This window comes from Alternaria rosae (assembly GCF_020736505.1).
Source record: "Alternaria rosae strain MPI-PUGE-AT-0040 chromosome Unknown BKA58scaffold_1, whole genome shotgun sequence".
Taxonomy (NCBI): domain Eukaryota; kingdom Fungi; phylum Ascomycota; class Dothideomycetes; order Pleosporales; family Pleosporaceae; genus Alternaria; species Alternaria rosae.
Window position 1 is genome coordinate 2,423,140 of NW_025763570.1, and position 13,739 is coordinate 2,436,878.

Here is a 13,739-nt window from a genome sequence, read left to right on the forward strand (position 1 = left end):
TCAAATGAAACGAGTAGCCGGGAGGTATTCATGGATCTGGGTATCGCTGAGACAAAGAATAGAAGATGATGTAGTTGGCAGGCCTATATGGACCAGCCAGCTTTCTTCTTAGCGGCCTTGGTGGTCATGGTGGGCTCTGAGGATGGGGGCGGTTTGATATCCTTGAGATCTGGTAACGGGTCGTTGTCCCTTATCTCGAGTATAGTCATCTGTGCAGCTAGAGTCGGCTGCCCATCTACAACCATATCGCCAGAAGCAGACACCTTGTCGCCTACCGGACCACCTTCAAGCGAAACACCGCCGTCTTCTTCATCCTCAACTTCTTCATCATCGCCTGCCTCATCACCATTATCGTCGTCGTCCACCTCTTCTCCGTCTGCTCCGGCGGCAACATCTCCAGTGTCGCCATCGACGCCATGCTCTTTCATGTACAATTCCAATTCCTTGGCCATTTTTTTGCTGAAGCCAGAAGCTTGAACATCAACATCTAATCGCTTGACGAGCTTCTTTGTGGCGTCCTTGAAAAAAGGACCCGGCTCGTCGCTCGTGAAGCCAAAACGGCGATCGAAGAAGCGCTTTATGCAAGCCACATCGCGGTCAAAGTAGTATTCGGCATTGGCATGATCAATGGAGACCATTTGCGGGAAATCGATGAGGGTTGGCACCAGTGACAAGCTGCCGTCCTTTTCCGTTCTCTCTTCAACTAGGATGTTGAACTCGTTGAAATCACCATGGATGAGACCGTGCTGCGCGAGGCGGACGATAAGGGCGAGTAGCTCACCGTAGAGTTCCTGTGGGTTGCCGACCTTTGAGATTTGGCGCATAGGGAACGCATCAATGAGGCTCATGACAACCGTATGTCTGTTCTGGCCAATCGGCTCGGGTACAGGGAATCCCTCTGCTCGTAGGGCCTTCATGAACTCGTACTCTTTCAGAGCAGCGAGGCGCGACATGTACATCCATGAACCACCCTGACGGTTGCGGAGATAGTCGCGGTTCGCCTTGACGGTACGGAAAGAGATGCGACCCAGACGATGGATCTTGAGGACCAGCTGCTTGCCCGTCTCGTCGGCGCAGACTATGATGTCCGACTCTTTGCCTATGCCGATCTGGTTGCCGACGGAGTAGACCGTCGAGGCCTTTTGGTGTGTGTGGAGGGCGAGGTAGTCGAGGCCGCCATACGTGAGTCGGTAGCCGTCGTACTTTGCGTTGCGGACTTTGGCGATGAGACCGATCTTGGCGAGGTTGGAGATACAGCGATGAACACCGTCGCCTGAGCGAATGGCCGCGATCTGAGCAATCAGAGGGGTTGGTACGACTTCATGGTTGCGACTGCCCATTTCTGTCTGTCATGGTCTTCATCAGCGTTAGTCCCCCACTACACTACATTCGAAAAGACTGCGGGCGCGCATACCGCAGTGAGGACGCGCCAATCATCGGCGGATAGGTAGCGGATATTCTTGACGTTCAGCTTCATGGTAATTGCCTGGCTGGCCTATGGGCGTGGTGTGGTGGAGATTTTCGGGGTTGTATGCGGCAACAATAATTTTTGGCGGGAGGTTCTGAGCGGCGGCGCTCATCATCGGCGGACGGAGCTTGGCCCTAGCGCGGCGGAAGTGGTACGCGAAGCAAGAGCTGCCTCATCGACATCAACCTATTACCACTCCCCACTTGACTTGCCTCTCGCTCTTTCGACCCATTTGAGCGCCGCATCTACATCTCCCAGCACCCCGAATCCCCTTCCACCGTCGCCGTCGACGCCGCTTCGCCCCGACACATACACACACTTCGCCGCTTGCCCTAGCTACACATCATCAACATGGCGAAGGACGACGAGAAGAAGCCCACGGCCGCCGACAAGGGCAAGGGCAAGGCGCCCGTGAGCAATGACGCGGATAAGAGCAAGGACGCAAAGCCAGATCTTGAGGACAAGAAGGGCGGTGTTGCGACAACTGGCGGTATGTTTGGTCCCCGGCACAGCGCTGATGGCTATCGTCATGGACTTGCACTGATGACAATCCACAGAGGAGCTCAGCGAGGAAGACCAACAGCTCAAGAGCGACCTTGACATGCTGGCTGAGCGGATACTGGTAAGCTGCTGCGACGATTGCTGGTCCCCGCAACATGCGCTGACCTCATGTGTTTACTAGGGTTCCGACACCAGCCTCTACAAGCCCGCGCTCGAACAGATCAAGGAATTCATCAAGACATCGACGAGCTCCATGACAGCCGTGCCCAAGCCGCTCAAGTTCCTCCGACCACACTACGAGAACCTCGAGAAGGCCTACGCATCATGGCCTGCAGGCGAGAACAAGGTGCGCAGGCACGATAACACTCTATATACGCCACCATGCTAACAAACACAGCGCTCGCTCGCCGACATGATGTCTGTTCTGGGAATGACATATTCGGATGAGGACCGCCTAGATTGCCTCAAATACCGCCTCGAGGCCCCCTCCACAGATCTCGGCTCATGGGGCCATGAGTACATGCGCCACCTTGCGCTTGAGATTGGCACAGAATACCAGAACCGCCTGAACGATGAGAAATCTACCGACGACGTCACCGACCTCGCCTCGAACCTCGTCCCCTTCTTCCTCAAGCACAACGCAGAGGCTGATGCCGTTGATATCCTGTCTGAGCTGGAGATGATTGATCAGATTGAGCAGTACATTGACGAGAACACATACTCGAGGGTGGCTCTATACATGGTTAGGTAGGATATGCCCGCATTTTGCTAGCAGCAACGACGCTAACACCAGCAGCAACGTGCCCCTACTCACCTACCCAGACAACGACAAGTTCCTTCGTACCACCTACCGAATCTACGCCAAATACAAGCAGTACACACAGGCGATTGTCATCGCGATACGACTACACGAGACCGATCTCATCCACGAAGCTTTCAACGCCACCAAGGACAAGTCGATCCGGAGACAAATGGCCTACCTATGTGGCCGACAGCGGATATGGCTCGACGTCTCCGACGATGACGATGCCGAGCTCCAGGATTGCATCAACAACACGCGACTACCCGACCACTTCAAGGCGCTGGGCAAGGAGCTCAACATTCTCGACCCCAAGACCCCTGACGACATCTACAAGACACATCTGGAGAGCAGCAGGACGGCCGGCCTCACCAATACCGATTCCGCCAGACACAACCTTGCTTCGGCCTTCGTCAACGCCTTCGTCAATGCCGGTTACGCCAACGATAAGCTTATGCTTAACGAGAACACAAAGCAGAGCTGGGTGTGGAAGACCAAGGAGGAGGGCATGCTGTCAACAACCGCATCTCTGGGTATGCTCATGCTCTGGGACGTAGAAGAGGGTCTCGATAAGGTCGACCCCTTCACCCACGTCGAAGATGACATGGTCAAGGCCGGCGCCATGCTTGCTACCGGTATCTTCAATTCGGGCGTACGTATGGACTCAGACCCTGCCATGGCTCTATTGGGTGATGAGGACAACATCAATTCCAAGAACAAGAACATCCGTTTGGCTTCTATCATGGGTCTCGGTCTTGCTTACGCGGGGTCTAACAAGGAAGACCTTTTGGACATTCTGCTGCCGATTGTCAGCGACACCAGCCTCGACATGCAGCTCTCCGCTATGGCGGCGCTGTCGCTTGGTATGATCTTTGTTGGTTCGGCCAACGGAGACGTCACTGATGCCCTGATGAACACGCTCCTGGATGAGGACCGGACGAAGCAGCTCAAGGACAAGTGGACCCGATTCATGGCTCTTGGTCTTGCGCTACTCTTCTTCGGTCAACAAGAAGAAGTTGATGTCATTTTGGAGACCTTGAAGGCGCTCGATCACCCCATGGCCAAGTCTGCCTCTGTGCTTACCGAGGTATGCGCATGGGCAGGTACTGGTGCTGTCTTGAAGATCCAGCAACTGCTCCACATCTGCAACGAGCACATCGAGGATGAAAACGAAGAGAAGAAGGGTGATGAGCTCCTTCAGTCCTACGCTGTCATTGGTCTATCATTAGTCGCCATGGGCGAGGACGTCGGTCAAGAGATGATCCTGCGCACTCTCGGCCACCTGATGCACTATGGCGAGGCTAACATCCGCAAGGCTGTGCCGCTCGCTCTAGGTCTCATTAGCCCTAGCAACCCTCAGATGAAGGTCTACGACACTCTTTCTCGTTACTCTCACGACAACGACAACGATGTCGCCATCAACGCCATCTTCGCCATGGGCCTTTGCGGTGCTGGTACCAACAACGCCCGTCTTGCACAACTTCTCAGACAACTGGCTAGCTACTACCACCGTGATCCCAACGCTCTCTTCATGGTTCGCATCGCTCAAGGTCTGCTGCACGCAGGCAAGGGCACGCTGTCTTTCAATCCATTCCACACCGACCGTCAGGTCTTGTCTCGTGTGGCAGCGTCGGGTCTCCTCACCGTACTTGTTTCTCTCATCGACGCCAAGTCATTTGTGGCTGGAGACTCACACTACCTACTCTACTACCTCGCTACCGCCATATCGCCGCGCTTTCTCATCACACTCGACGAGGACCTCAAGCCGCTGACAGTTAATGTCCGTGTTGGTCAAGCAGTAGACATTGTTGGCCAAGCTGGTAGGCCGAAGACCATTACTGGATGGCAAACACAGAGCACGCCGGTGCTGCTGGCGCACGGCGAGCGGGCGGAGCTGGAAGACGAGAAGTATCTCAGCCTGACCAATGTGTTGGAGGGTGTGGTCATCTTGCGAAAGGTATGATATTTCAATGTACATGACTTCGAGCGTGCCGTACTAACATTACATGCAGAACCCAGAGTGGGAAGACTGAACGATTGGAGTAATTTCTGAAAAGAAAGAAGAGACGTCAGCGACACCCCGTAGAGCATAGGGAGGGCCTGCACCAAGATTTTGGCATTCTAATAGCATTACGGTCACTGCCTCAACCCTTGCCCTGTCACAACAAGGAGTCCAAGGAGCATACCGTTGTATATATAGATGTGCAAGAGCAATGAACTGAAATGAAATCATTGATACAAAGTTTCGTTCTAGCAGTTCCGGATGGATGTATGCAGTAGTGATGGAGTCGGAACGCACGCGCTATCTACTCTTCTACCCCTAACTAGGCTTGAAGTCAGACCGAAGACGCTTCGCGCCCTCCAACGTTTCGTCCTAATGACTTACTCGCTATGGAACGTGGCATCCTTTGCGCATAGCCCAGCGACTAAGACTATCCTCGTTCCACCGCCATCACCGCGTGGCCACGATCACTACTACTAGCACTGCCGTTTTTGTGCTGCTACATCCCATGTTGTACATTAGTTAGAATCTCATAATCCCCTCCCATGCTTACCTCTCCGACTTAAATCACATAGTCGCAAGTCTAAAAAGAAGTCAAGAATCCACAAGCACCGTGCGGGTCGAACACATGTCTTCTGCAATCAGGGTGCCTAGACTGCTGCAGACAAAGCAGTATGGTCACATACTAGGAAGCCTGGCAATATCTTGTACGGACATCTTACCACTGGACTAGGTGCTCTGTTGCGGCCTGCTTTGGTCGACTTGGCGATTAGACAGGGTGTAACGCAAAGTCAGCCTCGTTAACTTCTTTGCTTTGAAGACGTATTAAAACAGCCAGATTGAGAGGCAAACATTGCACAAACAGCAGAGAGGTAGACGTGAACATGAAGGTGAGCCGGAAGAAGATCTATTATACGACGTACTATCGAAACTACGACAAATCCGACCCTAGACCTAGCCACCACTGCTGAAGCCTGCCCTTGCCATCGATGAGAAAGAAATACAGTGAATAACCCACTAAGATCTTTTTGGTTCACTGGCTTGCCCAGATGCTAACAGATACTTCTAAAATGTGAAAGAAGCCACCCAAGTATATCGATCGAAAGGAAAACGCGAGACTGAAGTGTCGAGGGGAAGGATATGTTCAGGGTGCTGGCACCAAGAACAAAGTATTAGGGGCCCAACGACATGAGCATGAAGGTCAGAGCGAGCGGCAGGAAAGAACGACAAGAGCATCGTGCTGTAGCGTGTTGATATAGTGCGGCCTTCGTAAAGTATGGTGGTATATGATCGGTGCCAAAAGAAGTCTCCAAGAAGATGTGGCTGGAGAATGTTGAAGAAGCGATCATGAAGAATAATGCGTACACGACGGGTATATCGAAGGTCGACGTGGAAGAGGCAGTACACGCTTAGTCGTTGCGGCTCGGTGAAGTAGACTTGTCATCAGCTTTGACGGGAGTAGCGGGGTTGGTCTTGACGTCAAGGCCGTTCTCGGAAACGCCGTCGTCGCTCTTGATGGGTCCACCTTGCGGCATGTAGTATGAGCGGGCAGGGCCGAGGGTGGATGGCACTGGTGGTGACCATGGCTGCCGCTGGCCGCGCATGAACATCTCGAACTCGTTCGCGTGGCCTGCAGGTATCGGGGAGACGGAAAGGTATCGGTCAGGCGTGCCTAGCGCCCTAGCCTGAGCAACGCCGACCTCGTACTCCGCAGCACGGAAGACACGGCCAGCTGCGGTCTGCTGCTTGAGCATCTTCTGCTCATGAGTGTCGGAAAAGCGGATCTGGATGAGATGCTCTTCGCCGCCGGGCTTGGATACAGGAGTGTTGTTGAACTCCTTGATGACCTCGTCGCAGATATCGCGGGATTCGAAGCTAGAGATGATCAGCAATGATCAAACTGGCAATATCACGATGACTTACCGAGCGAAACCGACACCCCGACCAGTACCAGAGGAGTCACGAAGGATCCTGCTTGAGCAGACCTTGTGAGGTACGAAGATGGAGGCGAGTTCCTGTATGTCGTAAGTGACTTGTCATCAGGATTAGGGCGAAGCAACATACATGCTCGTTCATGTTCTTTGGAATGTTGGATACGTAAAGATTAGTGTTGCACTCATCGGCGAACTTCTTGAGCTTGGAGTAGAAGGATTCCTAGTGAGTGTCAGTAGAGGCCATCGTGCGTTAGAGTGGCTACAACGTACCCGAGCAAAGCTGACCTCATATCCGAGGTAGTGGAAGCCACGGATGCAGTCTTCAGCGTCTTCGAAGTTGTGGTACTTGATGAAGCCGAAACTGCGAAGTATGATTAGTAAATGAGGCGTTGTGATGGGTAGTGAAGCGCTTACCCCTTGCACAGGTTGGTCTTCAGGTCGATGATGGACTTTGAACTCTGGATGTCTCCAAAACGCTTGCCCCACAGGTGAAGCATCTCATCGGTGGTCTCGGGAAGCAGACCTCTAATGTAAACGTTGGTCTCGCCAGTCTTGTTCTCCAGGCTACGGTCGAGTGGCTTGTGCGGGGAGCTAGGAGCGGGAATAGCCCGGGGAATGGGGGGCTCCTGGTGCACTAACGCCAGTAGATTGGGAGGCAACGTGGGCATGGTCTGCTGCTTCGGAATGGGCGCCATGACCTGGTAGGGATGGGCCATCTGGGAAGGAGAAGGAGTAGCACTGCTGGAGTAGAGGGCGTTTGGTGAACGGTCCATGATGGCGGTGTTGTTGCTGTAACGATGGTACATACCACCACTGCCGTAAGGCGTGCCTGGATTGTCGTTCTCGTTGGAGGAGATTGAGTCCCGGCGTGGCGTCATTAGAGATGGCATCTCGGAAGAGGACATGCGAGCAGCCCATGCTGGTGGCATTGCGTTGTTGTCGATGACAGCTTGACCGTATTGGTAAGCCGCCTGCTGGACGTATGCACCAGTGTGGTTGTACATGTTGGGGGAAGCCGCCATGGCAGTCTGTTGCTGGGCACCAGGCATCATCTGGTACATAGATCCAAGGACTTGCTGGTTGGGAACCCAAAGTCCTTGACCATTGGAGAGAGGGATGTTGCCGTAGTCGGATGAGCCACCTGACAGAGCAGAGCCAGCAGACTTGGAGGTAGTGGACGAACCATAGGACGCGTGCATGTTGAGAGCTGCCATATTGCCCGTCAGACCTTGCATACCGTTATCAACGTGGGGGGACATGGGCAGACCTCGGGGGAGGTATTGGGCGGACCCATGACCTTGGCCGTGCTGGTTGTAGTTGTTGAGCATGTGTTGTCCCTTGTAGCCCGCGTTGGGGGCCGCGTAGTTTTGCTGACGACCGTTGGTAGCCATTGCAGTGAGCTTCAAAGTGACACTGATCGAAAGACGAGTGAAAAGATTGGTAAGGTATCCGGGACCGAAGCTTGAGGTCGCGAGCAAGAGTACGCAGACCGAAAGGCACGAGCCTGGAAAGGGTTGCGGCGAAGGGTCTCAACAACGGACGCGACGACAGACTGAGATGCAGAGAAGAACGTTGCTCTGCTCAGAAGATTAGCTTTTGTCGTTAGGGGAGGCTGGGTTACGGCCTAGTAAATTTGCTCGGTGATCGATGAGTATGAGAAAAGCAGACCTCGCAAGCAAATGCGGGGGAGGAGCCCATTGGATGCGGCGGTATCCGGGCGGGTGGTGGAGAGAAAAAGATGGGATGATGAAAGGGACTTACTGGGTCGCAGATATCAAACTTTCGCAATGTGCGGGACTGGTAGTGACTCCAAAGCTGCCGAGGCATCAGTATCGGTGTGCTACAAAAAGAGTGATGGATGGTGTCGGGACGGATGACTGACCTGGGAAAAGCTACAAAGAATGTGGCCACTGATGCGTATTGGTGAGAAAAGTGAAGAAGAGTGAAGAAGAGAAGAGGAGGAATGGTTGAATGAGGCAAGCTGTTGTACCCGAAGATGGCGTCTGGGCGTAGCAGATTGGGGAAAGAGCACTCGTGATGGGAAGTTGGTGGAAACCCATAAGTGACGTGAGAAAGGCAGTCCCAATCTGACAGAGGGAAGTCGCGAAGAAGAATAATGACGGCGAACAGAGAGGCTCACCTTCCCAATGACTCCGCTTCGAGGAGGTACACACGCAGTACAACACACAGCGCCGCCCGAACACTTACACTTTAGATACCGTCGCTTCTTTACCTGGAAGTAGCCTAGTAATATGATGAAAAAGCTGTTAGAGTAGTGATGTCAGATCAGGCTTGCGGGCGAAGCTACAGGGCTTTGGTTTGTCCCCGTCGCCGTGATGGGAAGAGCACTGCACTTATATATCGATTGCAAGCAAGGACGCACATGCTGAATGGATGCACTGAGAGTACGGTATGGCGAAGGCTGCAAGCATAATGCGCTGCATCAGTGGTGCACTCGTCGCGCCTCCTCAAGATGCAGCCATACCTCTCTTGGAGCAGTGGGTGTAGCATACAAATGACGAGGCGTTCGTGTGGAGTCTAGCTCCCACTACTGCAGCCAGCTTCTCACCGTGACAACGGCCAATGCAGTTATATCGCCCTTACAGCAAGGCTGAGCAGTCTCTTGGAATGATGTTGGACGACAAACGTCATTGTCTGTTGCTACGTCAACGTTCCAACCGGGGCAGTTGCCATGATTCTGGCGCGCATGCTTCTGTCACTGGGACTCGACCTGTCGTTTCCTCACTTCGATACTTCAACTGGCGTGCGGGTACACGCAACGACCCAACTTGAGACATGTGCAGGTCTTGATTGAATCTGCCTGGTCTGCTTTGCGATTAGTAGGGCTACACAGACCGGGGAATACTCTTACAACGCTTTACAGCCCGACTTCCGCCATGCCATAAAAGACCTTTCGTGACCTGGCGAAGCGGCGTGCTGTTACACACCTGCAACCTGCGCGACGAGCCGGCGCAGTGCAGCCATTGTCGGTCGTAACTCTGTAGATCACGGTTTTGAGATGGACGCGCGAAGCTCGACGCACTACCGTTGGGACTGTGCCTTCATGCGAGATGTCTTAGGTATCTCAACCGGTGGATACTGACCTTTTTTGGCGAGATCACCGGGGTGAACGATATTTGACCATCTGCAGCGGTAATACAGACGCAAGGGGCAAGTCCGAAGCCTGTGGCCTGACCAACCTTTCGAGTAATATGAGCGACGTCACTCTCTTACGAGCAAAAGTGCATTGAAAGCAATTTGTGTGCGAGGCGTCTCTCTGAAGATACTCAAATTCAAAAGTGAGGTACACATAGAAACTGAGCCAGCCGGTGATTTCAAGTCTAGTGAGAGAGACAATTCCAGCAAGCATCGTGTTTGGACTCCGCTCCTCCGGTGCTACGTACAGGACCGAATGGCGTATGGGTAATACGAAGTTAACGAATGGAGGGTTTCCCGCTTCCTCGCGTGGTGCGTAGGCGCAAGCGCACCGATTACCGTGTCGCATTTGTTGCGAAGCAGCTATCCGATCGGTTGTCCGGCTCTTGAGGCGGCTGTTGTTGGTCTCGTGGCAGTGCCGTCACGGTAAGAGAACATCTGCCAGTGCCTAGAATTACCAGGTGGATGATGCACCCAGGGTCCATGTTCGGTGGCGTCCTGCCATGCAATGGCTGGCCGATCCCGCTCAGCGTGCCTGCCTGTAAGGTCATTTCAGGAGTCGTGCATGTCGTACGCCGGGCAAATATGCACCTCTCTCCTCCAGAGCTGCACCTCTCTCCAAATTCTGTCACTTTGTACTGAGCGGCCTGACAGATGCTTCGTTGCGATTCTTCCAACGTTACCCAGCTCAACCTCGGACCTGGATTCCGGATCTTCTCGCTACCGTCATCGCAGAGAGGAAGAAACGGGACGGATCGGCTTTCCTTACAAGCATCCGCGGGGTGACAAGAAGAGCAGATGAGGAAGAACGCAGCTTCATATAAGATTCCCAGGATCTACTGCGTGTCGCAACACTGCGTTTTTCTCAAGGGTTCGAGCGGATGCCCCGCATGCTGAGGTTGTAGCTGTAAGTGACTGGCTGTGGTCATGCTGCCATGAAGGTTTTCAGCATGCGACGCGCGACTAGGTAAATCCAGAAGACAATACTTAGCCGGAACTGCTGTGCAAACCTTTATCATACGCATGACGACAGTGTCTATTATAACGAGGCATGCCTGCATCTCTGAGCAATGAAGGCTTGCCACGCAATGATCCGAGTAGGCGTCCTAGACATTGGGGGCCGCAACTCGAGCTTGTGATGGTGAAGACCCTTCGTCGATTATCGCGGCGCAGTTGATGGGCGGGAACGGCAGATGGCGAAACTATTTTGAAGCAGTCTGTATGCATGCGAGGGTTGATGCTTATAGACGAGGTTTATGGGAGCCATCCCTGCGGCAGGCACCGCGGGCTCACCTGCATCAACCAATCATAGCCGGACCCTGCCTCTGTGGACTAGCGCACGTTTTGCCTACCACAGCAGCACACCACAGCATTAGGCGCACGTCGTTCAACATCTTTCTGATACATTTCACAGTCGGCTGCGTGAGAGGTAAAGCAGAACAGTTCGATGCTTATGATTGATCAAATGAGCTGGTCTACACCGCAGGCTATGGAAAATGGTGAGTGATCACATAACTGTACATATCCATCCAGGCTTCAGATCCAGAGCCAATATATTCCAATGCGAAATGTTTTCGTCAGATCAAACGCCATCGCTCACACCGTTCTACCGTGAAAATGCATGCTCAAAAAGCTCTTTCTGAAATAATTTCCCCAATCCTCGCCACATCATGACCAGACGTCTTCTTGATACTGATTCGACGCCCTCATGGCCTTGACAATCTCCTCACCTTTTGTCTCCGGCACATTCCTGTACTTGGAGATGATTTTGCCGAGAAGCGTGTTTACCTCGCGGGCCATATGCGCGGCATCACCGCAGACGTAGAAGTAGGCCTTTTGCTCGAGCAGCTTGTTGACTTCTTCGCCGGCCTCTTCAAGCTTGTTCTGTACATAGACCTTCTTAGGACCATCTCGCGAGAAAGCAGTGTGCATCTCGAACTTGTCGCCCATGTCTGCCTGGTATTGCTGCAGGTTGTGTTAGCACGGAATAAGTGATTAATATGGCATCTTGACGCTTACCTTCCACTCATTGGCATACATGAAATCCTCTGATTGCTTTCGGCATCCGAAGAATAAAATAGTCTTTCCGACATCTTGACCAGCCTTTGCTTGTGCAGCTCTTTCTTGAACGAAACCACGGAAGGGTGCGACACCAGTACCGGGTCCGACCATGATGATGGGCTTGGAAGGGTCCGAAGGGAGCTTGAAGTTGGAGTGGCGGACGTGGACGGGGACGTGAACACCATCGTACTTGTTGCGAGGGCCGGTGATAGTGTAGTTCAGGCCGTGAGGATCCGGGTTGGGGTCGCCGTGTTGCTTCTGCTTCAAGGCCAAGAGGTAGTTGGTAGTCACGCCCTTCAAAGCGTATGGTGCGCCGGGCTTCTCGATAGATTCGACAATAGCAGTGATGGAGATCTTGTCTTTCTGGACTAGGGACGAGGAGGAGATGGAGTAATAACGAGGTTGGATCTTGACCATGGTTTCGAACAGGAATGAGAATGGGATCTTGTCCCATGTCGCGCCCTTTCCGGTGATCTCGAGAAGCTGGCCCAGGTTGAGGTTGCGGTCGGTAACTTGCTCCTTGAAGTAGTCCTTGTCGCTACCGAGTTTCACGATCTCAGCCTTGATATCGTCGTCTGGCGCAAACTGTGCAATGACAGAGACAAGTTGACGCGACACGGCGGCATTGATCTCAATGTGAAATCGCACAGCGGCATCGTAAGTAGTTGGCGACGGGAATGGAACTTTGGCGGTGGGGTCGAGACCTCTGACCGAAACAACCGTGTGGCGCTTGTCTTCCTTGCCGAGAACCTTGAACAACCTATCGACTTCCCTGCCGGCGTTGTTGGGCCAGATGGCAATGTGATCACCGGTGGTATATGACAGATTGGATCCAGCGATGCTGATTTCCATATGTAGGCAATTTCGGTTGGGGGAGTTGAAGAGTTCGGCGGATTCGACGATGGGGGCGATGAAGGGATTGTTGGCGTTGTAGGGACCCTTTTGGTTACCCTCAAGGTGGTTCTTGTTGGGCTCGCCGAGGTAAACAGTGTCGTCTTCGGGGGATAGCTCTGGCTTCTCATTGACTTCGAAGACGGGCTCGTACATGGCTTCACGCTCCTCCAGGCCCATCTTCTCGGCAACAGCAGCCCACATGGGCTCCTTCCAGGCAAGGAAGTCCTCTTCCATGGTGCCAGCGCCATCGTCGCCCTCGCCAGCAGCACCCAGTCTGGTGGCACCGAGCCTGGTCAAGTACTTGTCGACGTTGCGGACCATGGAGTTGTAGTGTTCGTATGTATTGTTTCCGAGACCGAATGCGACGTAGTTGAGCTTGTTGAGAGGCTTGTCGTCGATGCTGCCGCCCTCTGAGAAGCTGACATCTTCAGAGCCGAGAAACTCGTAGAACTCGACGGCGTTATCGGTGGGCTCGCCCTCGCCGTAGGTGGCCAGTACGAATACGGCGAGCTTGTCTTCGGGGAAGGTGTCGAGGTTTTCGAAATCGTACTCCTCCAGATCTGCCACCATGGTCTTGAGGCCGAATCGCGAATGGCCCTCCTTGGATATACGGGAGGCATAGTCCTCTGCCGTGCCCGTCTGGCTTCCGTAGAAGACGACGCAGTTCTTGTCTGTCTCGTCCATCTTCTCTATTATGTTGCGCGACTTGCCAGCCTTTGCAGCGCCATTGGCCGTGGCCATGGAGCTGCCGTAGGGGTCTCCATAGACGCCCCAGTAGGTGCCTTTGGTGAAGTAGGCTACTGTGCCGACCAGGAGGGCGGCCAGCACGATAAGGTCCAAGGTGTCGAGTTGTGCCATGGTGCTGAGAGGGGTGTTAGCAGAGTCGGCTGAAGAGTGAGGGGCTGGCTGACATGGACACAGTAG

At 53.5% G+C, this 13,739-nt stretch overlaps 4 protein-coding genes across 4 annotated transcripts; 1 reads left to right on the plus strand and 3 right to left on the minus strand.

Moving 5' to 3' along the window:
- Window positions 1–83: 83 nt before the first annotated feature.
- On the minus strand, window positions 84–1,477 carry BKA58DRAFT_304871 (RIO1 family-domain-containing protein; the record flags this gene model as incomplete). Its single annotated transcript, XM_046167034.1, has 2 exons — window positions 84–1,346; window positions 1,415–1,477. The coding sequence occupies 2 exons, from the start codon at window positions 1,475–1,477 to the stop codon at window positions 84–86; spliced, it is 1,326 nt and encodes a 441-aa protein (XP_046031093.1).
- Window positions 1,478–1,658: 181 nt separating this feature from the next.
- Window positions 1,659–5,007, plus strand: BKA58DRAFT_350886 (26S proteasome non-ATPase-like protein regulatory subunit 2). Its single transcript, XM_046168534.1, has 6 exons — window positions 1,659–1,958; window positions 2,026–2,090; window positions 2,151–2,315; window positions 2,367–2,716; window positions 2,766–4,725; window positions 4,781–5,007. Exons 1-6 carry the CDS (start codon window positions 1,820–1,822, stop codon window positions 4,799–4,801), a joined length of 2,700 nt encoding a protein of 899 aa, XP_046031094.1. The 5' UTR covers window positions 1,659–1,819; the 3' UTR covers window positions 4,802–5,007.
- Window positions 5,008–6,092: 1,085 nt separating this feature from the next.
- Window positions 6,093–8,128, minus strand: BKA58DRAFT_446671 (uncharacterized protein). The gene is made up of 5 exons (XM_046174198.1): window positions 7,119–8,128; window positions 6,975–7,065; window positions 6,835–6,924; window positions 6,694–6,785; window positions 6,093–6,645 (listed from the first exon to the last, which is right to left on the minus strand). Exons 1-5 carry the CDS (start codon window positions 8,093–8,095, stop codon window positions 6,180–6,182), a joined length of 1,716 nt encoding a protein of 571 aa, XP_046031095.1. The 5' UTR covers window positions 8,096–8,128; the 3' UTR covers window positions 6,093–6,179.
- Window positions 8,129–11,528: 3,400 nt separating this feature from the next.
- Window positions 11,529–13,673, minus strand: BKA58DRAFT_305627 (NADPH-cytochrome P450 reductase; the record flags this gene model as incomplete). The annotated part of the gene is made up of 2 exons (XM_046167075.1): window positions 11,529–11,825; window positions 11,880–13,673. The coding sequence occupies 2 exons, from the start codon at window positions 13,671–13,673 to the stop codon at window positions 11,529–11,531; spliced, it is 2,091 nt and encodes a 696-aa protein (XP_046031096.1).
- Between the last annotated feature and the right edge of the window lie 66 nt (window positions 13,674–13,739).